At 41.6% G+C, this 27,963-nt stretch overlaps 1 protein-coding gene across 1 annotated transcript; it reads right to left on the bottom strand.

Moving 5' to 3' along the window:
• Positions 1-620: 620 nt before the first annotated feature.
• On the bottom strand, positions 621-23,417 carry LOC120734242 (neuronal migration protein doublecortin-like). The gene is made up of 7 exons (XM_040032932.1): positions 23,272-23,417; positions 19,057-19,482; positions 16,358-16,698; positions 7,071-7,173; positions 4,443-4,532; positions 2,087-2,184; positions 621-1,958 (listed from the first exon to the last, which is right to left on the bottom strand). Exons 2-7 carry the CDS (start codon positions 19,418-19,420, stop codon positions 1,902-1,904), a joined length of 1,053 nt encoding a protein of 350 aa, XP_039888866.1. The 5' UTR covers positions 19,421-19,482; positions 23,272-23,417; the 3' UTR covers positions 621-1,901.
• Positions 23,418-27,963: the final 4,546 nt, after the last annotated feature.

The following is a 27,963-nucleotide window of genomic DNA, read 5'->3' as shown; positions in this document are numbered from 1 at the left end:
CCTGCTTTGTGCTTCACCATAGTCCAATTTAGAGATTTCTCAGGCTCGATTCCCTGCAAAAATCTGAGAAACCCCCTTTTCAGTAGATTTGCGTGACACACGATGCGAGTCCAAGTGATAGAAGAAGGGAATATGGCGATAGAAATAAAAGATTGCACACAAAAGCTTGGGGGGGGGGGGGGGAGTGTTTAGAGCTCACGTGAGCAAGGAAAACTAGGAAATAAAAAGTCCTACACAAGTACCCTCAATATAAATTAAACTTTATAAGAATTTAAAACCCACACATCGATTTAGACAACTGTTATGTTTTCATCACTCCTCCCCTCTTAATTGGAGAACTATGCTGAGCCATGCAAGAAAAAGGGAGATATCCCACTACCGTTAGCGCCCTGATAAAACTAACCGCCTCAGATGAGCATGATTTAAGCATGACATATTTGGATGCTTTTCAAAAGTAACATGCATAAAACTCCAGGTGTGCTTCTTCCACAATATTTTTTATTTTAAATTGCTTAAAATGAAATACTCCCACCTTTTTCTTTTTTTTTTTTAAAATTTCTTTATTTTATAAGTCTTGGTCCAAAAAAAAAAAAAAAAAAAAAAAAAAAAAAAAAGAATACTTTGGCTTTGAGACCTTTATTTTTATTTATCGTTTCAAACTATAAAAATGTCACCACTATTTGCTGTGAAATCACTTCTAATAAGTACACTGTAAGATGTGATAAACTGGTTTTAAAAAGGGATTCTTCAGACTGTCGATAAAAACTGTATACTGGATGTGCATTGGCTTTTTTTCTTCCTTCAGAAGGGCCTGTTGGATCTTCCTTTGGTTGTTTTTATGCACAGTTAGGTCCTTCAAAACAACATCATGTGCTGCTGCTTGTGACAATCTAAAAAACACAGGGGGGGGGGGGGGGGGGGGGTGTTATGCAGCATGTAAAGCCTACTGTCTGTATAGAAGGTCAAAACAGAGGACTGGCCAACTTAAAGAGCCGTGGGATGCCTTCTCTTTACATAATCGTCCCTGCGCCTGATTGGATGAGATGAACAGCAATTAAAAAAAATGTGAGGTTGAGGGTTTTAGATCTTCGTTATTACATATATCAAGCTGGCAATATGAATTGTTATTAAGGAGGCGCAGTCAGGACTGCATCCCACACGTCCTCTGTCAAGGGGACGTCATTGTATTTTTTTGTCCCACTTTACTTTGACCGTACCCTGTATCATGTTAAGCGAATGCTAGACATTGTAGTGACATTACGGAAGCACAGCAATGGACATTGGGCGAGATGTTATGATGGATAGCTATACACAGTATTTACAGCAGGTTAGAAAGACTAAAACTGGCTTAACAGACTTCCTCTGACAAGAAACCTTTCACTTAGAGGGCAGAAGGACACGGAGGAACATCACAAATACGATAAGTGATACAAAAGTTTTGTCATTTCTGACCAACACCCCTAAAAATACCCATTTGCTGCTTGGAATTCTGTGACTGAAATGTTTAAAAGTTAGGGTGCGTCCTTTATCAAAAATGTATGTATTCAAAATGATTTTTTTCCCCTTCAATAATTGAAATCTGTATGACAGTGATCAGTGAGAACCTTTGAGAAACAGTGCCCATCCCACATAGAAAAGCAAACCTGGAAAAAGTGAGCTGATTGTGAGAAGAAAAATGATTTCTCTGTTCTGTTTGTGCCATTCTCAAGCAGCAAATGGTGTCGTAGCCCTGTTGGCTAAGGCCTTTTAAAAAAAAAGAGAGACAAAGAGTGGGTTATGCTAAACAGGTGGCACTGTGAGTGAAGGTGGAAAGCAGCAGAGGTATAAAACTTCTGTGTATCTGATCCCAAAGGAAAAAAAAAATAAAACTGGAGGGGAGGGTGGCAGCAGGAGCCAGGAGTCTACATTGATTCACCAAGAGAATCATCATCATCCAGAGATAGGGGCAGGTAGAGATCCTGCGGAGATCCAGAGGAGCACAATTACTTTTGTAAACTCAAACTAAAGAGCAAAAAAATAAATAAAACACAAAAAAGACAACAGGCAACAAGATGAAAGGTTAGGAGAGGAGGAGAGGTTAGGGTACCTTCTGCTTGTTGTTGAGGCCTGGACTGGTAGGGGTGGAGGTGGGGGAATGCTTGGAAATCGGGGTGGACAGCTGGCTGCTGGAGCCTGTCCCGTTGGCTGGGAGAGCCAACACAGAAGTAAAGAGAGTGGGGAGGAAGACAAAGAGGGATGAGGGAGGAGGAGAGGGGAAAGCAGTAGAAGAGGTAAACATAGAGTGGATTAGAAAGTTTGCAAGAGAAGCAAAAAGGAGAGCAAGTCCTGAACTGTGGCCTCATTTGGCCGTGATGTACAGGGACCCTGCTGGTCCAGGTTTTAGGAGGCTGACAAGTTCTGTTTGTTAGGTGACGTTTTATTCACTCGCTCTGCGTCTCCGCGACGTTGCTAGGATTCTGTGTGTGTGGAACACTGTTTATATCTAAGAGCAGTGTGATGTGATGTAGCCGTGAGTGTTAAGTGGCTTGAAAGACTTTTTGTCTATAAGAGATGAAAAGAGCGTGAGCCAGATGGCCGGTCTAAGTTTAAGCCAGCGACTGTTGGAAACACAAGGTGGATAAAGCTTCATTGTAAAGCCGCTGGCTTCGTTTAAACACTCGGGCAGATCGACAGAAACCCCACAGCCAAACAGAGAAATCACGAGTCCCATTATCCTGGGCTCTTTAAATAAAAAGAACTGCACTCTCTGCTCAGTCTGTGTGGGAGAGCTGCTCGTGTTTAGATGTACTGATTTTTGAGACACTCAGCTGTGAAAAGGGCCAAAGACATCAAACGAACACAGAAAGTTGCCCGCACTGCCACGGTTTGGGTCTCAGATTTCTACATCTGGAATATTTATTCGGCTTCTGCAGAAAACCCCTCGCATTGTGTGGTTGTTTTGATTGCACATTACTGCATGTCATCGTGTACTTTAACGCCGGCACAATGGCAAACGCACACTAATACAAACTGCTATTCAGTATGTCATGGTATGTGTGTTAAAAGAAGCAGAAAAAAAAAAAAAAAAAAAAAAGCAGAGATGTTGGTGGTAGAATAAACTAACCCTCCATTTCAAATGAATAAAAAGGGCAGTACTGGGATTTCTAAATACTGTAATACCTCAATACTGCCCAAGTCTGCTGTAAAAGAGCCGTATTAGGACACGAATTCTGTAAAGTGCGAGTCTTGCTATGATCACGCCGTTTTAAAGTGTACAGATTCCCTAGTAAATCCCTGAGACTGTTCAATTTTTCATAACATTAAAACATCCGTTTCTATTAAGGATTCAAAGCATAACTCAAAACATTACTGTTGTTGGGTGGAAACATCCGTTTTATATGGTTGTTTTAGTTTAAAGGCTTTTTCATTTGAATATATTAAGGTGTTAAGACTTGTTATGCCATAGCAAACGGCATAAACGACAATCATTCCAAAGCATAGAAAATCTAATTTCATTAAACTCATCAGTGCTATTGATTAACTGACATAAATATGCACTTCCTTTCATGCCTCACGGGAATTACAAATGTGCTTAATGGGTAAATAGTTTACTGCCTCCACACGATGCTGGCCCACCACCTGCTGTGTTAGAGTCCAGACATTTACCATTGGTGATCAATAAATATCCATGACAGCCAAAGGACTGAGGAAACCTGTAGGGAGCAGGAGACCTCACCTATTATGTAATGCAGCAACAGTGCATGAAGGGGGGGGAGAAAAAAAAAAAAAGGGGGGGGGGGGGGGGGCAAGCGCTCCATATTCCTCAAGTTGTTCTTTTGTTTGCTCGTTTTAAATCATGCCGACAATTTTAATAAAAACTATTCAGCCGCTGAATGGTAAAGCTACGTAAACTCTGATGGTACGATTTTCCTCACATGAAATATTTAAGCGTGAACCAGCTGTAGAGCCTCCATGCTCTCTCGCCTCCTGGATGTTATTATTAAATGTTAAAGTGCTTGATCGTCAAACAAACAGCTCAAAGCTGTTTGAATTGGCTTTGTTTACTTTTCATGTTTTATTCATGCTTTTAAAGAAACTACAGCAGAAAGATTATACTAAAGCCCAGAAGACCCACAACAAAGAAAAGTCCCCAGTTTATGCTGAGATTGAGTTTTTAACCATTTACTGCCTTTTAATCAAAATTACACAGAATAAAATTCAGGTAATATTTAAAGAAAACAAAAAGGTGTGATTAATGATGTCATGGCATATTTTTCCTTTCAGATTAAGTCAAAGGTCAACATCAGTTACGTGAATCTGCTACAGTATCATCTTGTATTTTCATTCACTTAAACAGAAAAGACCTTGTTTTTAATTTTACACCAGCTTTGATTTCTAAGGTGTGGTCGGCTGCTTTTAAAAAAGGGAAGGGCTAGAGTGTAGGTGAGATGTATCGGGCTCACTCGATTCAGCAGGAGACTTGCAGCGCTTGATTGGACCAGGACTCTTGGCTGAACCTCGCTGAGCTTTGGGTCCCTTCATCACTCTGCATTCTGTAAAGAGAGAGAAAATAAAAAGCACAAAGAAAGTAGTGAATAACATTTTTTCCCCTCCCAACAGAATAATTGAGCTGCTCATACTCCCCAGTAGAAGGTTTTTCAAAATGTCTGAAATGAACCCACATGAACCCACCGTTCATGCCTCGAGTTCAACTCGTTCATTTCTGTTACGTCCTTTTTTCCTCCAGCAGCTTTTTCCTTTGTTGCCAACCTCACATTTTAAAAAGTGCGTGTAATCAATTATGATACATTTCTTCCCCCCAACAACAATTTGGTGTTACAATAAACACAACATGCATGTAGGAATGTGCAGTCCATTCTGGGTCACTGTATTAATCAGGGTAGACAGACTCCAGACACTGCTACTCCTCCCGCTGCATCTTCCCCTCTGTTTGTACCGTCAGGCTCTCTTCCCTCCCTGCCTCCCTCCCTCCTCTCTTCCACTTTTGATGCTAATTATACTATCTGTCCTCCCTTCGTCTCCTGAGATCTCACCACGTCTGTCTTGTCTCCTTCTCTCTCTCAACCTTCACACACCGTTGGGTACAGACGCACATTCACGTGCTATTGTTTCCAAGGTGTGCCACCACGCATCTGACAGTACCTCAGACTAGCAGCTTGTCAAATCTTCTCAGTGGTCTCAAAGCAGAATAGTCTGTTAGAGTCCCTTTTGGCTTTTGTTAATGTTGCAACTGCATAAACAGACCTGCAGGCACTCATGCACTCCTTTCAGTCGGCATATTTATCATAAGGAGTGTGAAAAAAAATAAATAAATAAAAATTATTTCCACTTTGGTAGCAGTAATCATGTGATTGAATACATTTTTCCCATGTAGATCATTCAAAAGGTCATCTCCAGCCCAGAAAATTTTAAAGAAATATTTCATAGCATATTTGTCGTGTGTCTTTCTTGCCTGTACAGATTCTTAAATTTGAAAAATGTCTGGTTGATCTCTATAATTTGTTATAGATACAGCCATCCATACCGTGATGAATCACAGAGAAGCCAGTCTCATCAACTCCACTGAAGCCAACTCAGAAATGCCTGCTTGAGCCACTCAGCCATTTTATTTAGCATTGGCCCTAAGATTATTATAGGCTGAATGAAATGATTTAGCTCGAGTTCAGTGGGGGGAGTACACAGTTAGAAAAAGAACGCAGATCATTATAAACTAACCGGCATCTCCATCCTGCCGAGAATCTTACAAGAAACGAAAAGAAGAGACGAAGGTAACATAATGATGGTTATGAACCCTGCATCAGCACTGCGTTAACATAAAAAGGCAGACTGAATGTTTCGAGGAGAGCACATTAGGTGGAAGTAGGTTGTTAAAAATAGGGATTTCAAGTCTGCGGGGAGAAACTCAGAGGGTTGGCTTTATATTTTCTCTCCTTGACTTCTCAGCAGTATCACCACCAACAGATCAGCTGGCCTAAACCTGTCACAGGACAGATTAATGGCTCTTTTTCCTGCCTTTTCCCATCCCTGCTGCCGGGTGCAGATAAGACTTCGCTCAGTCTCCTTTTTAGCCTCCCTCACACATATACAATTCCATCCACAGAGCATTGTACATGAATAAAACCTGATGAAAAGGATACATTTCTTCATCTCTGTAGACACACACACACACACACACACACACACCAAACAGAGTACACTTTTTGGATGCTCATGTGCAGTGTTAATTCCATCTTGCACAACAACTCTAGAAATTGGTCATAAAATTGTGCAAATGAAGCCATGCAGAGGATTCTTGGACAAATATGTTGACGTCATTTGCAGTTACAGGTCATCTCTCTATACAGCTGATATCACTGCATGATAGTTCAGTTTCAATGTATTTTTTAATTTATATAGCACCAAATCACAACAGCAGTCACTTCAAGGTGCTTTATCATGTAAACTAAATATTATAAAGTAACCCTACAATACTAGAGTGAAAACCCCAACAATCCAATGATCCCCTTTGAGCAAGCATTTGGCAACAGTGGGAAGGAAAAACTCCTTTTAACAGGAAGAAATCTCCACCAGAACCAGGCTCAGGGAGGGGCAGCCATCGGCCATGACTGGTCAGGGCTGAGAGGAGGAAAACATACTATAAGCCTTTATCAAAAGGAAGCCTAATCTTAAGAACAGAGAGCGTGTCTTGTCTCTTGAATCCAAAGTGGGAGCTGGTTCCACAGAAGAGGGGGCCTTAAATGGGAGGCAGAGCCTTCAGCCTTAACTTTTAAACACCAGAGAAACCACAAGTAAGCTTTCAGTCTGAGAGCAAAGTTCTCCAGTGGGATGATATGGTTCTATGAGGGCTTTAAGATAAGATGGGGGCTGATTAGCAAAGCCCTTACATGTCAGGAGCAGGATTTTAAACTTGAGTCTGGATAACTGATCACTACTGTGGCTTTAAAATAAAAATGGAGATCATAAACTGTTCAACCCCTCCTCCGACAAGCGGCATTACAGTGTGTGGCTACTCGCTTAAGTTGATTCCATAATGGGATGCAAAACAGACCAATTCAATCATGCTTACTAACCATTCTCATCCAAAGAGAAGTCGTCCTGTGCGTAGCGGAATTTCTCTGGTCCGCATGCAATGAAGACGTCATCATCGCCAAAGAAATCTTGGAGGCAGGTGACCTATTAAGACACAATACAGTAAATTTGAGAAATTGGAATATAAAATATAAAAGTAGAGTTTACTGGCTCTACCGTTTTACTACAAACATAAGAGGCTGTGGACTCAAATATCCCAAAATAATTCCACAATACCAAACCTGATATTGAAAGCATGCAGGAACTGTAAAATAAAGAAGGCATTAAAAACCTCACTTTGGGACCAAGTCCCAGATTCCAAGGTATAGTCAAAGTGTGCTGCTAATCCATGGGCTTTGTCTTTAATAACATTCCTTATGTGTATATGGTTAGGCCTTTGAAGAAAGCCTAGATAGTCCTTGTCATAGATTGTAGAAAATAAGACTACCAAGATTCCAAGGCAGAAAAATAAAGCCAAAACCCTACATTGACCAGATGTCGATAGTTGTGGTTCCAAGTCATCAGGTACTATAGAAAGAGTACCCTCATGTATCTTTTATACCGTCCATGGTCGTGGCTGATTCGTGCCAGCCTGTCTAAAGAGTTTAAGTTGCTTTGATGTGGCCACAGACCAACTAATTTGTCCTGTCAGCCATCAGCCTTTTAAATAACTCTATGTGCTTTTAATGATGTTTATCTTATATCGTGCTTTGCTAAATTGTTGTGCAATTACCATTGATGGTTGACCACATACAGGAGCTTCCTGGAAAGGTGATGTACAAAAAAAAAAAAAAAAGAGCTGCCAAGTGGGTGATACTGTCCTCTAGTAAAACACTGATTCGGACGCACAGACAGTAGAAAATACTTTACTGAACACACTCAGGCACAACAGTGCTTTGAGCTAAACTCTAAGAGCAGCTAGCATGCTAACCTGCTAAATTAGTTAATTAGCAATAAAGATACAGCAGAATGAGAAAGCATGGAGGCTCAGGCATTTAGTCCCTTTCATTGCACCAATGTGTTCAACTGAATATTGATCCACTGCCCATACATAAAATATAAAGACATTCTCAATTGTACTCCTGTTCCCTCCATTTATCCTGGAGTTTATAGGAGTACATGCCGTAATGGCAATCCATCCAACATATTAAAAAATAAATAAATCACAAATCTATACCCGATTCTAGTGGCAAGGAAAATTTCAGGGACCACCAAGTCCTTCATATTCTCCTTCTCCAAGGAGCAGAAATATCTGCACAAATCCAGCAGTTGCGGAGGTGTTTTAATCTGAATAGAAGACTGACGGATCTAGGTTAGGAGCATGTCACTAGCAAAAGTAACGTTTAAAAGGCCAATCTTACTATAGAAGCTAAGATTATGAGCTTGCCAAGAGGACTGCCAGCTCAAATGTCTATCACTATATTCTAGATATGACACACACACACACACACACACACACCTAAATAAAAACTTCCGATCTTCAGGTTGTAGCAGACCTGTGTGTTTTGCTCGTCTTGTTTACATACCTTTAGATTCATGTAACAAAACATTAACACAAAAAGGCACAAAAACCCCACACAGATGATAATGTTACACCTTTACTGTAATGTTTAAATGATTCGACTTCCTTCCCCGGGGTCTTTTCACTCTAAAGCAGCTGTTGACACAATATGGCTTACTGAGTGGACAGATGTCTTTGTGCCACACCTTCTCCCCCGTTCTCCATTATATGGACTCTGTTACCAGCTCAGACACGCCTATTAAAGCCATTCAAGCTAAACACTGCTCTTCTTTCTTGTGCTGATGAGATCTGTTACAAAGCATATCAGTCAAATTTCCACTCTGCCTTTCAACACCTGTTGAAATCTCTTCCTTCTCGTTAGAATTATAGGATCAAAGCACTACTATAAGTGAACTACAGATAACTTGCCCTTTATTTAAAGATGGAATTTGCTTTTTTTATTTAAAAGCACGTCAGTTTTCACCAACACAAGACTGTTTACAGATCCACATGCTGAAAAACAGCCCCATGTTGGGGCCCATGCCAGGGTCAAGATGCATCATGGGTTGCCACTGTGATACACATTCAAACTATGAGCTGCGGATAATTTGGGATCTCACCACCCCAGCAGCTGCAATGTTGGTTCTCCGTCCTGCTAGACAAGCTAAAAGTGTGTGGTGGTGACTTGTTGGCGTGGCATCCAACAGCTGTACCCTCCTCTGTGCCCCACAATATTCCCCCCCAACGCGGGCCTTTCAGAGCCCTGCCGAGCTACAGAGATGGTGCTTCGACTCCAGGGATCAAAACCTAATTGGTTTTTCAGCTCGGGCTAATTTACAGGCTACACACTTGGGTTCTCTTTAGTGTTCGTTATCAGGAAATTTGATACATACATACTACTTTCATTAGGTTAAACTGTTGTATGGCAAGAAGGGCACCTGACAGTTAATCATAATATGGAAGCATTAGGTGGTGTTCTTTCTACCCTTAAGGCGAGTGGGTGGAGGAAAGGAGATGAAAATGGGCTGAAACAACGTGGGTGGGTAGACGCTACTGCATGTTTTTAATAGCTTTAGGAACAGAGATGATTAAAGGGATAATGTTTTAATCCTATAGACTGCTACTTTATTCTTTAACAGATCGCTACTTAAATTTAAGATTCTGGCTGCCTGGCACGCAAGACCACTTTAACTTCCAACAACATGTCTAATCTCTGATGGGAGAATTCAGTATGAATGCTTCAAAACAAAAGATACTGAATGGGATTAAACATTGAAATGTCTGAACAATTGTACCGCTGCAAAGAAATTTAACTCATACTGGCTTCCAAAGCTAAACTCCTCTCCCGTTCTCTTATCAGAGGCTGAAAGGAAATTAGCCTTACGTTCAAGCTTCCATAGTAAAAAACAAAAACACCCAAAAACCCACCAAACTTCCTGATCAAGAGCTTTGGACTTTTAAATGTTTTCAAAGTCCTAAATCCACATTGTATGATTACAGTGTCAAACTCTGCCCAAACCTCCATCTTGCGTCAAAGTCAGCAAGCCTGTTGTGTATTAATAGTGACTAACACGCCATAAAATTGGCCTGATAAGTTTGTACAGTTGGCAGAAATTTGTGAGGAAAAAAAACAACAAAAAAACAACAAACCCACAAACAAAAAACTGCTCTGCATGTGATTAGATCAAATGTAAAATGTCAGAGTCCATTTAGAAACATGGCATGAATGAGGAAGGCACATGCCGGCTTGGGAGCGCTTAGGTTAGGAAGCATCCTCCCTCGATCTGAAAAGGTCAACCTCACCCATCTGGCAAAGGGGTCCATGAGGAGGACAATGAGCTGACCTGATGCCATTTTACTTAAATGGATCAAAAGCGCTGTCATACTGCATTTATACATATTACTCTTGCACTGCACATGTCAGGGTGAGTGTACCCATCTCTGCATTTACTGGGGTGATGTGGGCGTATTTTTTCTGAAAAACTGGCTCTTTACAGACTCCAGGTGCCCTCCACCCTCTGTCCCACCAAGCCCATCCCTAATCTCTGCCTCACCAGCTGTCAGGTCCACATGACCCCCAGGAAAAAAGGGAAGAAGAAGGAAAAAAAAGAAAACAAAAAACCCCACCGGCAAGCATGTAGGGAACCTCCAATAACAACAACTGAATTATTCAGAGTTTCTTTAACCCAACTCGGCAAGGGCAAACGCCCTTTAACTGGATGATGGTCTTCAGTTCCCCAATGCCAATTAAGAAGTGGGTGGAACCACAGTACTTAATTTCTGCAAAACAGAAACCTCCTGGGGTGAACAGTAGCTTTACCTCTCAGAGGTTTCTGAGAAATTTGGCTCCATATGTGCAGCACAATACGATCTCTATGAAACTATTTGGAAAAAGCATTGTAGGATAACAGTTTTAGCCATTGTCATAAAACACGACTGATATTAATAACATAGCAAAATAAGTGCTGTACTTGCACAGGATCAGAGCCACCCTTTACCACAACTGGAGGTAATACCCTCAGCTTTCCAGCATATGGCATGCTACACATTCTTGTTTCAGGTGCAACTAAAATGCCTTTGTGCAAAGCAGCAGGGAGCATTTTCAAACAAAGCTATGCATCCTTTGTCTTTTTTCCCCCCCCTTTTCTTTTAAGGACAGCTGGTTAATATTGACTTCAGCTCGGACATTCAGCTGCAGTCTGAGCAGAAATGATTCACAAAGACTTGCATCCATCCATTTGTAAAAATAGTCACAATAATTCCTGTCAGTGCAAAAGTAAAGCTACTCAGTGCTGCATTCCAACAATTTCACTAACCACTACTTACCTTACGAACAGTAACGACTGAACATAAGCTTTAATGAGTCAACAGAAGGTTAAACACTGGAACAGAGTAGTGCGTAACTGATTACACACATCTGATGTGCTCTGCAAAGTATTCTCATATCAGCCTAAGGAGAGAAAAAAAATGGTCTAGTGTAAAACAGGCTGAGGAGCAAGGAAAAAAAAAAAAAAAAAGACCTTGCTTTTTTCAGCCTATGGGTAAAAACGCCCACAGTCTCTTCACTGAGCACACAGACCTGATCAATATCAGTACCTCTGCACTGAGTGGAATATTCCTCCAAAATACACACTCCAGTTTGTTCATTTCAGACAAGTATAAAAAAGCAGCACGTCAGATTATCTTTTAGGACAGCAGCAGCTCAGGTATTGATAGAATTTCAGGACAAATTTAGTAAATCGAAGAAAAAAAAGAAAAAAAAAAAAAAAAAAGGGGGGGGGGGGTGCATTTGAACATCAGTAATTGCTTTACAGGAAACTGCTACCAGTTGCCTTTCTGACCCATCTATGACCTTCATGCACCAGCGTACTGCTTGTGTGTTATCGTAGGTGCTCTGGATGCATTTGGAGCACAGATGAGCCAGTTAGGCACAGATATCTGCACAGTCATGGGGACCAGCTGGTGCCTGATGCCATTTTAACCCCACCCCTCTCGACCCCACGGAAGCAGGCTTTCCATTTAGCTGACTGATGTGGCCTTAACATTATTAAACAGTGCTTCCTCCTCTTCTCCCCCAGGTCATGCTCACTTGTTGATGTGGTGCTCATTGCATGAAAGTGGGGCTGTTAGAAGCTTGTACATGTATGCTTATTCCCTCTATGCCTGCTTGCAGTGCCTCATCACGAGGGACCACGCCCCTCCGTCAACCCTGCCTGTCTGCTTGACTCAGTTTAGCTGCATTTGCGTGCACGTGTCCACACGTGCACGCAAATGCAGTGAGCTATTGACGGATGAGGACTAGAGGGCAGGGCAGGTAAGACCCAGCGTAAAGAGCACACTCAGCGCATTACAACCATTGTCACAAACTGAATCCATCACGGTGGAGCTTATTGCCATGACAACTGCTTCTGCAGTATGGCAGAAGCAGACACTGCTAGAGCACTGATAACCAGGGAAAAGCAGGCTTTTCTTGCCCGTTAGCAGATGTATTTTAGTCGTTAAGAAGCTTTGAACCCGAGCATACAGCCGTCTATTAATTCAGTGAATAATTTGTTACCATAGTTATTAACCGCTAAAGTGAACTGGAATCTTTTGTTCTCTGACAATAACAGCGCGACCTTGTGCCTGAAGCATCCATCCCCCCCCCCTCTATGATTGTTTAACAAATTCATTTTAAATGTTAAAACAAAAAAACAAAAAAAACAAAAAAAACAAAAACATGAAATTACTGTCAATGCAAAAAGAAAAGCCGATTTTCTGCCTGTGACTGATTCAGTCATAAATGCAGCCTCAGAAAAGAGGATTTTTTTTATTTATTTTTTTTTATTATTAAATTGAATACTTTCTCAGTCACGTCTTACTTTCTCTTAATCTCAAGCAAACCTTAAAAACTAAAGATCCCAACCCGAGTCTTAATATTAAACACTCAAATCTGTTAAAGCTCTCTGCTCTGCTCCAGACTTGTGATAATGCACCAGGACAAAACGACACAGCAGCACAATGCATCATCAAGACGTTTCACAAATGATATTTGATTATGGCGTCTGTTAGACGATAACCTTTTCTTAAGTGCAATTCAAATGAGCAAGCAGTGAATCTTAAATGCAAATCAGAGCCAGTCTCCTCTGCAGACACCTCTATCAAAGAGGAAAGAATACAAAATGGCTGCCAGCAATTAGATAGACGCTCTCCAACCTGATGTAGAAGCAGTGAGGGCAAATGAAGTAATGCACTCCCCCCCTCCATAGACTCAGGGAATAATTAGCCCCCCATCAGTGCAAATAAAATGATCCTAATTTGCTGTAAGAATGGTAATCCTGAAGCCACTGGCCCCACCCTTCCTGATTGGGCTGCAAAGCAGCAGCATTTGAGGGAAAAATGGGAGTGATTTTGTTCACAGCACTTGCAAAGAGGGGCGAGCGGGCTGTCTGCAGAGTCCATTAAGGAAAAGAGGAACGTCAAAGCATGAAAAGCAGCCATTTTAAAAATGCCAGGAAGACAACCTGCAACGCCTTCTCAAATTTTGGGCACCAGCAGAGCTGATAAAAAACACACATACATACACACACACACACACACACGCTAGAGTGTGCTCACACAAGTCACACCCAATGATGGAATGTAAGCAGGTAAAATAAACATGACATGTGGTCTCTTTTTTAATATTTTAAATACTAAAGGGTTGCTTTGATAGTAAACTCTCACACCCACTACAGGATGTGGTATCTGACAGACCGGTCCACACCAGCTGGGCTCTCTTTGTGCCTGGGATGTGGTCTCCTAGCAACCAGTCCCAGCAGCTATCGCAGCGGAATGGGAAGAGGAGGATCGGCGCAGAGTCAGGGAGGGGTGGGCACTGCATCAATATTGCTTCTACCATATCACCTCCACCACAGAGCAGCTGCAATGTGCCTCTGCACACAAAGACGCCATAATAACGTGCACTGCATTTCTCACATTTCTGTGCATTAATGTGAAACGGGGAGTCGCAGGCAGGAGCAACAGATCAGCAGACGTGAATTGTGAAAAAAAAAAAAAAAAAAAAAAAAAGCTAGAGCTACCATGATGGCAGCACAATCAATATGCACTGATTGGAATGCCTGCAATATGATGGCTGTTGATGGTGTGACCACAATTCATTTATCATTATGCATGTGTGTGAGGGAAGAGGGAGGAGGGGAGGGATAAGGTGATTTCCATCTCCAGCAGGAGCTTCTGGAGAAAACCAGTACAAGACCCGGGGCGGCCAGACTGCACCCAAGGGACAGAGCATTAAAATCAAATAGCCTCCCATCTATCATTTCAGAACACCTCCCCTCCTCCAAGACGCATCGCTTTCCAGCATTATTAATACAAAAAGAAAAAGGCAGTTCAACATGTAAGAGATACCCCAGTCAGTAATGCATTTGTAATCAATAAGACAGGAAAAGAGGGTTTGCACCTAAGAATAGGCAAACATTTAACCATAATCAAAGAGAGGATTGAGGAACAGATGTACACACACACGCTTGTTCCTCATCCCTGCATCTGCCAATTTGCAGCGCTTCACACTAGTCTGGAACTCACAGGTATACAGGAGTAACGTTATCATGAGAAAAGCAAGATCAGTTATGCTATTACGGTTTAATAAAGTCAAAAAGGTCACCTCTGCAGACAAATCTGAAAGCACAATCCTCTCCATAGCCAACCTTTTTTGTAATGCCACACACACACACACACACACACAGTTCTTTACAGTGACATCTCTTGATATTAAGGAATTAGTTAAGCGCATCATCTCAAACCTTTCCACAGCCTTACAGCTGGGTGATGCTGTATGGTTGCGGCTGCGCTTTAAAAGTATCCCAATAAAGTGTGAGCATGAATAATATATTATGTCCTTTTAGCTTAGCTGGTGTGTCGAGTAAACAATAGCATCCCCAGGGAACGACTTTTAGGCAATATTAAAATGTGCGTGTGGGCGTCTCATGCGGACATTTTTGTTGGTTTTAGGTAAATTCATACGGTTAAAAACGGCAGCTCGGTTACAGCTTGGTAAACTAGTATATATGTGAAATAGATAGACTTAAATATAATATTGGTACAGTGACCATGTCCCAGTCTAATGGATTCTCCCACAATCGGCAGCCAGTTGAGTTCAAGATCAACAAATAGCTGATTATTTTACCTGGTTTGACAAACTGAGCTAGTCATATAAAAAAAGACCAACATTGCAGACTTTGAGATGATAGACTTGTAATCCTGTTACTGTGCAGGTTTGTCTATACCTGCATTTTTACCCTACACATGTGCTGTAAGGGTAGAAATTTAGCCAAAAGGGTAAAATACAAAAATTCAGAAAATAAGGCAACCTCTTGGCCAGTAAGGATGTCAAGCATTTATCTTAAAATTAGAACAGATGAATGTCAGCACTTTCATTCTGGAATCATTCTTCCAAGCACGAGAGGATGTCTTGACTGGATGTTCGAACAATGGTCATTCGGTGTCACAATGTTTGCCTCCGAATGGGAACAAAATGGCAACAATACAGGGCCGGGCCCTTTTTGCACACTATAGTGGGAAGACGACAGAACTCCGCAGGACTTTTAAGCTTTTCAAAGCCAGATGGGACTCAGAAATACCAGTGGCCTAAAACAACCAGCTGAGCAACAAAAGGTTGGCAGGCAAGACTCTAATGTCTCTGACCACAACACAGGTGACTAGGTAGCATCAGAGAGAGGAAGAAAAAAAAAAAAAAAAAAAAAGTATGAAGACAAACTGCTGACAGCGAAGGTCATACAAAGGTTGTTCCCACAGACGCTTGGAGTTCTCATGGAGCGACTAAGTCATTGTTGGCTGAGGTTATGACAGAACAATAGGATTTTGTGGGCATCTTGTGTCACTTTTGAAAGTCATTGGAGTTAAAAGGAAACCATTGATGAGGCAACATCTGGTTTTTTACATTTCTAAGCAAATTATTCTGCTTCCTGCTTTCTCTTGATCCCGTTCATCACTGCCTGTGTGGGGGCAGATGTATGAATGACACACTGTCCTCAATCAGACCACAAATTTTCCTATTGTGCGACTGTTTACATACAGTACTGTACTGCCTTTATTTCACTTTTTTCCTCAAACAGAGGGCTCTATCCCAAATTAAACAAATGCAGACATAAAACTCCATCCGCAGCATGGTTCATTTGAATTTTAGCAGGTTAGACATTTTCATATGCACATCACATGCCGTAAAGTCAGATTTTCAGCAGCACGTGTGAGCCAATAACTTTATATCACGGTGTAAAGTGACAATACCTGCTTGCCATCCAGAGTGTAGATCCTCTTAACCACGCCACTCTCCAGTTTAATGGCCTCCGTGATGTCAGTGAGCACCTGCTCAAAGGAGTGTGCGGTCTTCTTATTGAGCAGGAAGCGGACAGCTTTGCGTGGCTTCACGCCGCTACGCATGACCGTTACGAGCTTGGGTCGAATAAAGTCCTTGGTCTCCCTGGACTCACCGGCAGCCTTGGCAGCTAAGGACTGCATGTTCTTCTGGCTTGCTGAGGCCTTTACATTCACAGACCAGTTGGGGTTGACGTTCTTTGTGTAGTCAACTTTCTTGTAGAAGTTCTCTGATGCGCAAACATAGCTTTCCCCTGCGGAGTCAAAGAGAAATTGGGTTAGTGTGTCGTAACACGCTTATTTATTCAACTTTGGCACCTGAGAGTCCCGCAGCGTCCCTCTACTCAAAGATTTGAACCTTCAGGAACTTTCAAGACTAGTGGGAGGGAAGAAAAGATTTTTAAAATGACTGAAAAATCACTTTAATTTGCAGACATTAGCATGGCTGCTGAGGTCTTGTTTGAAGTTCACAGACAGGCTTTGAACCACCACACTGCGTTGCCATGAAGCTTTGCAAAATTTGGATCACTGGATTGCCACAAACTTACCCCATTTTACAGAGATGGCAGCACCATTACGACAAATACCATCAGAATTAACCCCTCTCCACTCAGTATGGAAACAAACTTGTTTCATGCTTTACCACTTTGGATCAGTCCTTGCTTTGAAACCTGAGGTAATAAGATAAATGGAGACTGTTTAATAACCATGTGTCAATGATTGCTCTTCATATACCGAATGATTGCCACATTTTCCTAAAATATCTGCTGTATTCATCATCAGTTCATAGTTTTTACTGCAGGCTAGACTTTAAAGACAAAAGGCTGCTGGGGGACGGAGGGAGGGGGGAAAAAAATCTGGCAAAAAGGAGGCAATCCAGAAGGCAACAATTAGGCCAAATGTGGAGAAATTGCAGAAGAGACAAGAGGAACAAAACGGGATTACACTGTGCAGAGGAGATTGAACAATTAATTATATCTCACAAAAGGAAGCACAATGAAATAGCCCCGCCACCCACAGTGCTAACTCTGCACCCCTGCTCGACACATATATACACAAAACATAATACACACACACACTCCTATCTTTCCTAAGCAGCTCAAGCGGCAGAGATGATCACCTCATTTTAGACAAATTAAGCTGCAGTTTATCTTCCAGCTTTACCCAAAACTCACCCTGTCTACCTCATCCCTCAGCAGCCTTAAAGGAATCTCGCAAAGTCAAGTCTGTGTGTGAGTGGAGAGAAAGAGGGGAGAAGAGGGGGGGAGGAAAAGAAAAAAAAAAAAAATCTGGGATGTTTTACTTTCTAAATATTATACCTGAGAAACCCTCATTTAAAAAAAAATAAAAATAAAAAAAAAAAAAGGGGGGGGGGGGGAGGGACAGGACTGGGGTTTAAGCAGCATTTAACTAATATCGTTGCTCTCACTTCATCCGTCTGACTTTCCCCCCTTTTCAAATTGCAAAACCTTGTTTAGCATTATCCCTCTGACACATCCCATGTCACAAATTCAGCTTCAGGCTGCTGCAAATAAGCGACAACTTGACTGGAACAGCAATTTGCGACAAGCAGGTCAACACATGGATCATCCAGTTTGATGTCGAGCGAAGATTTCCTTCAGTCACCATGTTTGGCAACTTTCACTACATAAATTTTTGGAGGCAAATGAATCACTTCTTGTCCTAGTCAGTGTTCTGGTGCCAAATAGAACAAGAGCAATCACGGTGGCAGCTGCTCTTAAGGGTGTCTACACTACTCCAGCTATCAGACAGAAATGCAAGCTGAACAGCTCCCCAGATTCTTACAGTAGCTATAATAATCGTGATTGCTGAATCAGAAAAATCCAAAAATCATAAAAAGGTGTAACTTCAATTTATTTGGATTTCTTCTCACCGTTGCTATGGGTACTGTGGGAAAGGTTTAATAAATATGCATAAAGAAATGTGGCTGGTGGTTTCTTCAATGATGAGATCCTAATGATTTCAATTAAACTGCTCTCTCATGCTGAGTGTAAAGATCCAACTTTAAAGTACAGAAGGAAGCCCTCTGAGAGTCTAAACTCAACACTGAATCCCATTAAGATCAAGACAGAAGACCCACTTTCAGCTTTATTAGCTGCAACAGGAATTCCCCAACAGCAAGATGCTAAAATACAATTTACATTTAAGAAAGGAAAGAGCATGCATGTGGATGTTTAAGACAGATTGGCTCTTTCACTGCATTGCCCCATTTGTCTCGGGTTTTTTTTGCCTTTGTCAAAAGAAGAAAAAAAAATGTTTTAAATGTTTTAAACAACTTCGGTCAAACAAAACTGCCCAACTACCAAAAAAGTAGACCGATGTCAGTCAACTGCATAAACACAACTCTTTAGCCTAGAATTTAATACATCATATGGGAGATTAGAGAAGTCTAGACTGAACAGATTAGACTTGTAATCTCAAAAAACTGCAAGTTTTATGTTTCTTTCTAATACTTCTCAGCAAAGAAACTGGCGGGTATCTTGATGGCCCACCTTTTCACAGCGGTTCTACCTTTACTAAAACCTTACAATGCACCAATATTTCATGGTGTTAAATCATACATTTGCTTGGTCCTGCTGGAACATTTTTACCTTCCTCTAGGTCATCCAAGGTTGTGATCTTGCGTGCACCATCAATAGTGAAGATGAAACGCACACCCTGTGGCAAATTGATGTGGTCGGACAGCGAGCGCGTCAAGTCGGCCAGCAGAGCATCAAAGGTGCGGAATCGGTCGTTGGCTACAGCGTACACGATGCCTTTGAAGAAGCGGTCTCCGTTGCGATAGAAGCGCACCTTTTTGGCTTTCTTCTCATTGGTGAGAGCCTGCAGAGTGCGTGTGCGGTAGAAGCTGCAGTGGGCGCTGTGAGTAGGGCTGGGGAGTCCATTCATACGCCCGCCCCGCGGGGTACGAGAGGCCTTGTCTCGCTCATCAAAATGTCCAAAGTCTAGCTCCATGATGACTGAAAGTTATGGTGGTCGTGACAGATGTGTTGGGGTAGTGACCAGCTCCAGAGAGTCTAGGGAAAGAAGGAAACAAGTGCTTGTAATGTATCACCAGATACTGCAGTAGTATTAACGGTTAATGGTCGTATGTTCATGACATTTCACTCAGAGCAACATTTAATTCCATGATTGTGACTTATTCATAAATCTGCATCTAAATAAACCAAAATCCAGAGCTAGGTGAGGATTAGGCACAGGAATGAGATTAAGATGATTAGCCAATTGTATCGCTAATATTAAAACTGGAAACCAATAGTCACTGAAGTTAAATTTGTACAGTGCTGCCCTGGCACTGCCCATTAATTGTTTTCTTCTAAGACAAGGAGTATGTGTCCACTCATGGCATCTGAGGAACTTAACACCCAGTGGATTTGCTATTTTTAATTCCCCTGATATTTATGCAGTATAAAACACGCATCCAATATAAAGTCAGTATAAAAACATGGACATGTTTTATAAGAAATTAAGAAAAGAAAAATATGCCGATCGGAATTCCACCAGGTGATAATTGTTGTTGCAAAAAGACTTGAGAAAACAGCTTTCTGACTTGACCTCCATCAACACTTTCCTATGAATTTATGGGTTAGACACTCATTTTGGGTCATACCAAATAAAAAAAAAATAAAAAAAAGAAAAGAAAAATTAAGTCAGTTTTTAAGAACCTTGGTCATACCATGTTTCAGACTTATGAAACCACACACTCTTCGTTAACAAGGCGGAAACAATAATGCTGAGGCTTCAAAATGGGATTTGAGAAATTAATGCATGACATCTTGGTAGTAACGTTCATGCCCCTGTATTTATCCCACTGTTAGCAGGGAGCACAGCTAACAGGCTAATGTTTGCCTCCGTTTTCTTCTCTCCTAGACTGTCCTCACATCAACTATTTCAATAAAGCTGCTCTCATTTAAATCATTTTCCTTTTTTGTAGTTAAACAACATAATGAGCATTACATCATTATGACACACGGAGCCCATTAAGGCTTCATGTTAACCAGCTGTCATTTATAAGCCATTTCCAAAGCTGGCACTGTGCGCAGCTAAAACCCTGATTTAATCATGATATCTAAAAGGAAAAAAAAACAATGCAAATAATTCAGAGACAGCTGCAGGTTATATTTACACAGAAAATAGTCACTCAGACACAGCAGCAACGGGACGCTTTCTCACATTCACTTAAATTAATTGCATAGCAGCCATATTGGTACTGCCTTGTTTTAGCCAAGGTATCCATGGCAACAGCCGGCACACCATTCTTCCTGAAAGAGGCGTGGCCAACCGGTGCATTTAAAGCTACACGTACTAAAACCGCTGGTCATCAATCCATACTGCATGTCAAACTAAAACTTTGTCACGCATGCATTAACATTTTAAAAATGTTAATTTTTATTTCTACACATAAAATAGTATGACCCTAAAATACTCCAGATGCAGTGAGTGTGCAGCAGTACGTCTCACTGACTGTTAGAACCACACTGCTTTATGTGGCATGTAGCACATGATAGCTCCCCCTCTTCTTCTGAAGTCCGCCTACAGACACCTCTGTGCAGCTGTCTCACTTGGCCAGATGAATCAGTAAGTGATGAATCAGTAAGCTAACCACTAACACAAAAGGTTTTGGAAATAATGATGATGTCAACTTGTATATTGTCCTATTAGATATCTGAGATATCAATGACATCAACGGAATCACAAGGAAATTATACGGCTCAACAACTCAAAAAAAAAAAAAAAAAAGCTTATTCTATGGAGGTTGACTGCCCAAGGTTTTATAGCAAAAGTAGTAGTCTGCTAGTTAATCTTCCACCTGATGACCACAAATAAACTTGCCAAAGCCACAAAAACTCATTGAAGAGCCTCTTCAAACTGATACTTTTTCAACAACTGACACACAGACACCCATCAAACGCCCACACCCATTCACATGAAAGGGGAAGTGCAAAGTTTAAAGCCCCGCTCTATGAGCAATGTCTCCCCAATTTAAACTTTAAAGGAGAGTATTCTCTTTAAAAACATATTTGACAAGACTGAGCCGAATAGCACAAATGTGAAGTGTCACATTTCTGTCACTTCTACGGGCCCCGATATCCTCACAGGACTTGTCATTATTGACTGAAAGGTCACTGGTCTTTGAACACAACTCCACTGCGAGTGGCATTTTAACAACTCAAGATTTGACTTTGACATTTTTCAAGTCACTGAAGACAGAATTCATTTGGCATCTTCTGCCACTGAAAGTCAATCTTGCGCCGTAATATGAGGCGGGGGTCCTCCAAATCATCAGGGAGTATTTCAGTGGATGTGTGTAGTGAGGATATGAAATTTTAGGTGTCATTGTTTTGCAAAATTCTCAAACTAAAACTAAGCTTTTCACTTCCTTCTTCACATGAGAGTCATCTGATGTACAAAAAACACAGTTCGCTGCTTTCAGTGGACCCAACATGGTTATATGAAAATGAAGAAAGAAAGAAAGAAAGAAAAAAAAAAAAATGAAGCAGCTTGGAAAACAATAAAAATTTGAGGCCCCACCTTTTAACAACAAGCTGTTGTGCTGTGATATTCATTGCAAACATATATCCAGCCCTTGTGCTAATGTTAAGAAGGCCTAAACCAATTAGTCAAAACATGCACACAAACTGGTGAATGACACAATGTCACAGCCCATAATCCTCCACTATCCTGCCTCTTTTAGTACCACATGATTACAGCACTGTATACATAACCATACTGACAAACGGGGGGGGGGGGTGGAAGAGATCACCACCCATCCATGTGGCAGGTCGACACCCCCCTTTCCCCACCAAGCATGCTAACCTTTGGCTGATCTGCTGACTGGTGTTTTATGATAAGCACACTGACAGGGGAGGGACTTCTGTGGACTGGGTGCTCCTTAGCTGACAAAGGCCAGGTTTCAAGCCCATCTGCTGCACTAATAACCAGAGCGAGCAGTGACCCTTCCCCAGAAAAGCAACCACTAGGACAGTCCATTGTCTCAAACAGGGTGCCTGCCTTCAGAGTGACATCACCATCGCTGCTGCTCCTGCTGCAGCCGGCTCATTCTCCTGCTCAAGTCCAGAAACTACATCCTCCCACAGCTTTTTAGTGTTAATCTGCACGGACACGACTGTTTAAAGATCACCTCTCTTTGTGGCTGACACACTTGACGTTATCAATCAATAAATCTGGTTAAAAATATGCGCGCTTTCCCCACTTCCAAATTAAGCGCAGACCTGGACATCAGGCAGCACTGCGGTATCATTGTGTGGTGTCATTGATATATTTGTCTGGTTCTGTGTTCCTGACTGAGCCACCCACACCCACACACACTCCTGACAAACCAGCACCACATTATGACTCTCCAGTCCGCGTCAGGAAAATTGATCTGCGTGCGGTATGTCTCACACCAACACACGGAAAGGTAGGTATTTAAATTTAAAAAAAAAAAGAAAAAAAGAATGAAAAATAAGAGCCACGAAAGGAAAAGTTTCATGACACTACTCTTTTCATTTCTGATGGATGGCGTGTGGCCACATGGCAGAGACAGCAGCTTAAAATGCAAGTTCTTCTTGAAATGAAAGGGGAGGGTTGGGCGTGTGTACGCCACAATCCACCTGCTCAAGCCTAAATCTAAATCTAAAAAAAAAAAAAAAAGCATGATATAATCCCTTCCAAAATGCAAAAAATAAAATACTACAATGATATTCAAAGTTGCCCCCTGAGAGTCAAAATCACTGCAATGTAATATATACTTTCTTTAAAAATCACTGAAGTCTGCTGATTATCCCACCCAGTAGCGGACTCACCTGCGTCGCTGATTGCGGAGTGTGTGGGGGAGTGGATGTGAGTGTGTGAGTCGATGCTGCAGGATAGCGGCACGCCGTCTCTCCCCTCGCCTTTGTCTGTTTCCGTCTGAGTGCCGGAGTCACTCCTTGCTTGAATCGAGCAGCCACTGGGTCCTAAAGAGCAGTGGACCCGCCCACTGAGGAAAAAAAACTGTAGGTGCCAGTCAGTGTGGGCTGGGGTGGAGCTCCCATCAGGGTCACCAAAGGTAGTTCTAACGAGCAAATGAGCAAGAATTAAAGGTGGGGATTATTTACAAGTCATGGTTGAAAGATGAAAGCGGCTTTTATCATGTGATGTGTGAGTGTGAGGCAGACCTTTCTGTTAAGATGGGAGAAGAAAACTTATTCTTTTTTATTTAATTTTTTTCCTTTAAGAATTTCAGCTATTTGTTTTATTTTGAAGATTGTGGCTTTCTGTGAGTGAACTGTGAGAGCTGAAGCTAAGGCATCACGAGTGCGTCCCTTTCAGACAAACCACAGTCTGATGCCTTTGGTCTGGTGGAGCTCTTTGTCAGGAGCAGATAAAAGCTTGACTAACTTGCAGTGATTGTATTTGGCTTTTTGTGTGTGTGTGTGTCTTCTCCTAAAGGAGGATTTCATTGTCGGTGAACTGTATATTAGTATCCCAGAAGTTGATTAAACATCAAGACTGCCCATGTTCAAAAGGGCGGCTTGCATTCAGCCAACTTGCTTTCTTGCAGAACATGTGCATTGTGAACATTTCCCACAGCTTCAATGGAAGGTGATTGTTTTCTGGCTTGAATTCTACTTTTCAGTTGCGTGCTCGCTCTAGTGGTAACAGGAAAAATAAAATACCTGATAATGGGTACGTTGACCCTAATGGAACAAAAGTTTGATTTTGCTTATGAGGCAGTTTGTGCGATGCAATGTTACACAGAAATCATGCTGTCAAACAAAGAGGAACTCGTGCTGCAGAAAGCAGCTACTATGCTGCTCGACAACAAAATAAATAAATAAATAAATAAAAATTAAAGGAACACTTTGAAACCGCAGCTGATCTCAGTGGGAAAAATCATGCTGCATATCTGTAGTGATGTGTACTTGTTAATGTGTTAGGAATGAAAGGATGCCACGTGGTTTGATGGAAATGAAAATTATCAACCTACAGAGGGATGATTTCAAAGACATTGCATAGAGCAGAAGGCTAGTCCATATTGCAGAAATGTCATTGCAACAACTCAAAAATGGTATTCAGGAGTTTCCTGACATTGTCATGTACGCATGCCTGGCAACATCATGCTCCTAAGTTCACAATGGATGGTATCCTAATCGACCTCCTCGTGGATCTGGATCAGGGCATCACTGAGCTCTAAGGTGCAACCTCTTGGCAAACTAACCATAACGTCCCAGAGGTGTTCTATTGGACTTAGGTCAGGTGAGCATGGAAACCAGTCAGTGGTGCCATTTCCTTCCTCCTCTAGAAACTGCCTGGATACTCTCACCACTTGAGGCCCTGCCTTTTTATGGACCAGGAGAAACCCAGAACTGACTGCACCATTGTAAAGTCTGAAAATAGGTCCAAGAATTTCATCCTGATGTTTAATTGCAGTCAGGATGCTGATGCCTAGCCTGTAGAGTAATGTGCATCCCTCTATGGATATGTATCCCCAGACCTCCACCAAACCGGTCATGCTGAACGATGTTACAGGTGACATAGCGTTCTCCACAGCTTCTCTAGACCCTTTCACATCTGTCACATGTGCTCAGGTTCACCCTGGTATTCTATAGCGAATTCCCATCAGGCTCCAACTTGCTGGGCAGTGAGCACAGGGAACACTAGAGTCAGCCTCTCAGGCCACCCTCGTGTAGTCTGTTTCTGATTGTTTGGTCAGTACATTCACACTAGTGGCCTGCTCAAGGTCATTTTGTAGATCTGGCAATGCTCATCCTGTTCCTCCTTGCACAAAGGAGCAGATCCCAGTCCTGTTGATGATGGGTTAAGGGCCTTCTATGGCCCTGTCCAGCTACAATAACTGTCTGTCTCCATGTTCTTCAGACTGTGCTGGGAGACACAGCACACATTCTGGCACGTATTGATGTGCCATCCTGGAGGAGTTGGATTACCTGTGCAACCTCTGTAGGGTCCAGGTATCGCCTCATGCTATCAGCAGTGACACACCCACCTTAACCAAATGCAAAAAAAATCAATGAGAAAAGATGAGGAGAGAAAAATGTCAGAGCCCACCACCTGCAAAACTATTCCTGTTTTGGAGGTTGTCTCATTGTTGCCCCTTGAGTCCAACCAAAGCAGCTGAAACTGATTAACAACCCTTTTTGCTACTTCACTGATAAGATTAATATCCTACAAGTTTAACTGAGTTGATGCTATACTCTGATTAAAAAGAGTTCCTTTAAGGTTTTGTTTTTTTGTTTTTTATTTTTTTTGTTTTTTTTGGGGGGGGGGGGACAGTGGACAAAGCCACTCTGTTTCACAACGATATTAGTTGGCAAGTAAACGGTTTTAACCCTTGTGGCTATGAAACTTGCTATGATTTTATTTTTAAATCTTTGTGCCAGTTATGTTGGTGCCGTATCAATATCACTGAAAACTCTGTTGGCCTAGTAGAGGCTTCATAGCTAACACCATAAACAGGGGAAAGGTGAGCTGCAGCGCTTTAGAGTTGTCACTTAATACTCCCAACAGGAATAAATGTAATATCGAGCCAAACTTCACATAACAAATGTGCACCATTGTTCTGAAATTTATGGACCAGAGATGACTTCTGGGCCTCAAAAGTAGGCCACAAAACAAGCGTATAGAGTTCCACGAACGGCATTTTTCCAATAACGCCTGAACAGCACTAAATTTTTAACACCTCCAGGTTCGCTAAAAATCAGTCTGAGCGCTCCTACACCATATTTTCTTCTTTATGAGCCTAAATGTCTCAAAGTTCTGTTTTTCAAACCCTGTTCTGCTCATGAGTTATCAAATCTTGGGTTATTTTATTCCATTTTATAGTTTAAAAGGCAACTGAGTGTGTTCTTTCAATCTAACTTGCACTGGATTTTGGATGTAGATAGAAAACAAGTCATAATCAGCTTAACATAGAGTACAGTCAGATTTTGTAGATTCGGATTTCAGCCTTTTTATGTAGATTCTGACTCGATTAGACATTTATGTGCATGTTTGCATGTGGGAATTTAACTGCTCAAGGCATCAGGATGTTAATTAGGCCTGGAAATAAGGATGGCCTTTTTTATACTGTGGCAGCCATGTTCAAATTGATGCAAAAAAAACACACTGTTAAGTATCCCACTGTGTTAAATGAAAAGACAAATGAATAACAGGTCTCTGTTTTTTTTAAAGAGCCAACAAAAGAAGTTGACTCTTCTCACAGCAGGCTTCGGTGTCTTTGTCGTCTATTCCTCTCCCCTCAGGCAGAAAAAGCTTCACTTTAAAACTCAGCTGTTGTCACATTCTGGAGCCTCTCCTTTGCATGTCACACATAACTCTAATTCACTCTGATCACTGGCTGTGCCACACCTCCCTCAGTGAGCTCCCCAAGGGCTGTGGACCACTGCCTGCAGTCTGACAAAGGGGATAGAGGAGAAAGCGGCAGTGCAGGAGGTGGTTTATTCGGTTGTGGGCATATGGGGAGAAAGCAGATTTGGGGTTTTTGGCTCTCAGCTGGGTGCTGTGTCACACAGAGCCACATGCCAAAAGTGAACATGTACTCAGCGACTTTCCAAATCTGGTCACATAATTCCATTTTTTGGCTATTAAATCAATGTCTGTCTTTCTGTCTGACTTGAATATTATTTTTAAAAAATGGGCCCCAAAGTTATACTATGTTGGAAAAATTCCAGTTGATTTCTTCGTTTAGAGTCTGATTCACAAGGTTGCTCCATCGTCTTAATCTTACACTTGATTCCAGTGTTGAAGCTCAATAATTCACAAGTTAAATCAGTGGGTGGGAGAAACCACTCCTGCCTTGAATTATTTTTATTTCAGTGTGTCATCTTCAGCCATCACCTCATGTGGCGTCCCCCAGGGTTCAATACCTGGGCCCATTCTGTTCTCCCTTTACTCCTAATAAGGTCATATGCAACTTACTAGCTGATTGGGAAGATCGAATTGAAAATCCCATCCAGTTATTTGTTTTTTGACAATCAAATCACTTTGGTTCCCTTTTCACTGTGTTGTGTTAAGTGTTTTAAGAGTTTTAAGCTGCTGTGACATGACTAAATCCAGTGTTAAGAGGAAGTGTTTCACATTGAATACATCTGACAGCTTCTCTCTTGTTGTCTGCTCATATTTTATCAGTGTTTTTCCCGGAGAGAAATGGAGATCAAAACCTCCCAACACAATAAAAAAAAAGATGAAATGGCATCCATAAAAAAAGGATATATGGATGGCAACTAGAAAGTTCTGAAGGTCATTCTAGTTGGTCACCAGTGTAGTAAACAAATAACAAGGAAGAATTCAAGACTATATTTATCTCTTTACTATTTAACCACAGGTACAATTTCCGATACCTAATTTGTTTTTATACATCTACATGGTCACATTGAATTTTAGTGTGCTTATTTAGATATTTCTGGGTCAGCAAACGTAGAGCAAAGCACACTGGCCAGAAGCACTCCTGTCCTTGCTGTCCTTATCACAAGGCTGAACGAGGTTGACTGCAGGAT

This window comes from Simochromis diagramma, unplaced genomic scaffold (assembly GCF_900408965.1).
Source record: "Simochromis diagramma unplaced genomic scaffold, fSimDia1.1 OVJJ01000216.1, whole genome shotgun sequence".
NCBI lineage: Eukaryota > Metazoa > Chordata > Actinopteri > Cichliformes > Cichlidae > Simochromis > Simochromis diagramma.
Note: the sequence above shows the minus strand (reverse complement) of the source record. Positions and strands in the feature narration are given on the sequence as shown.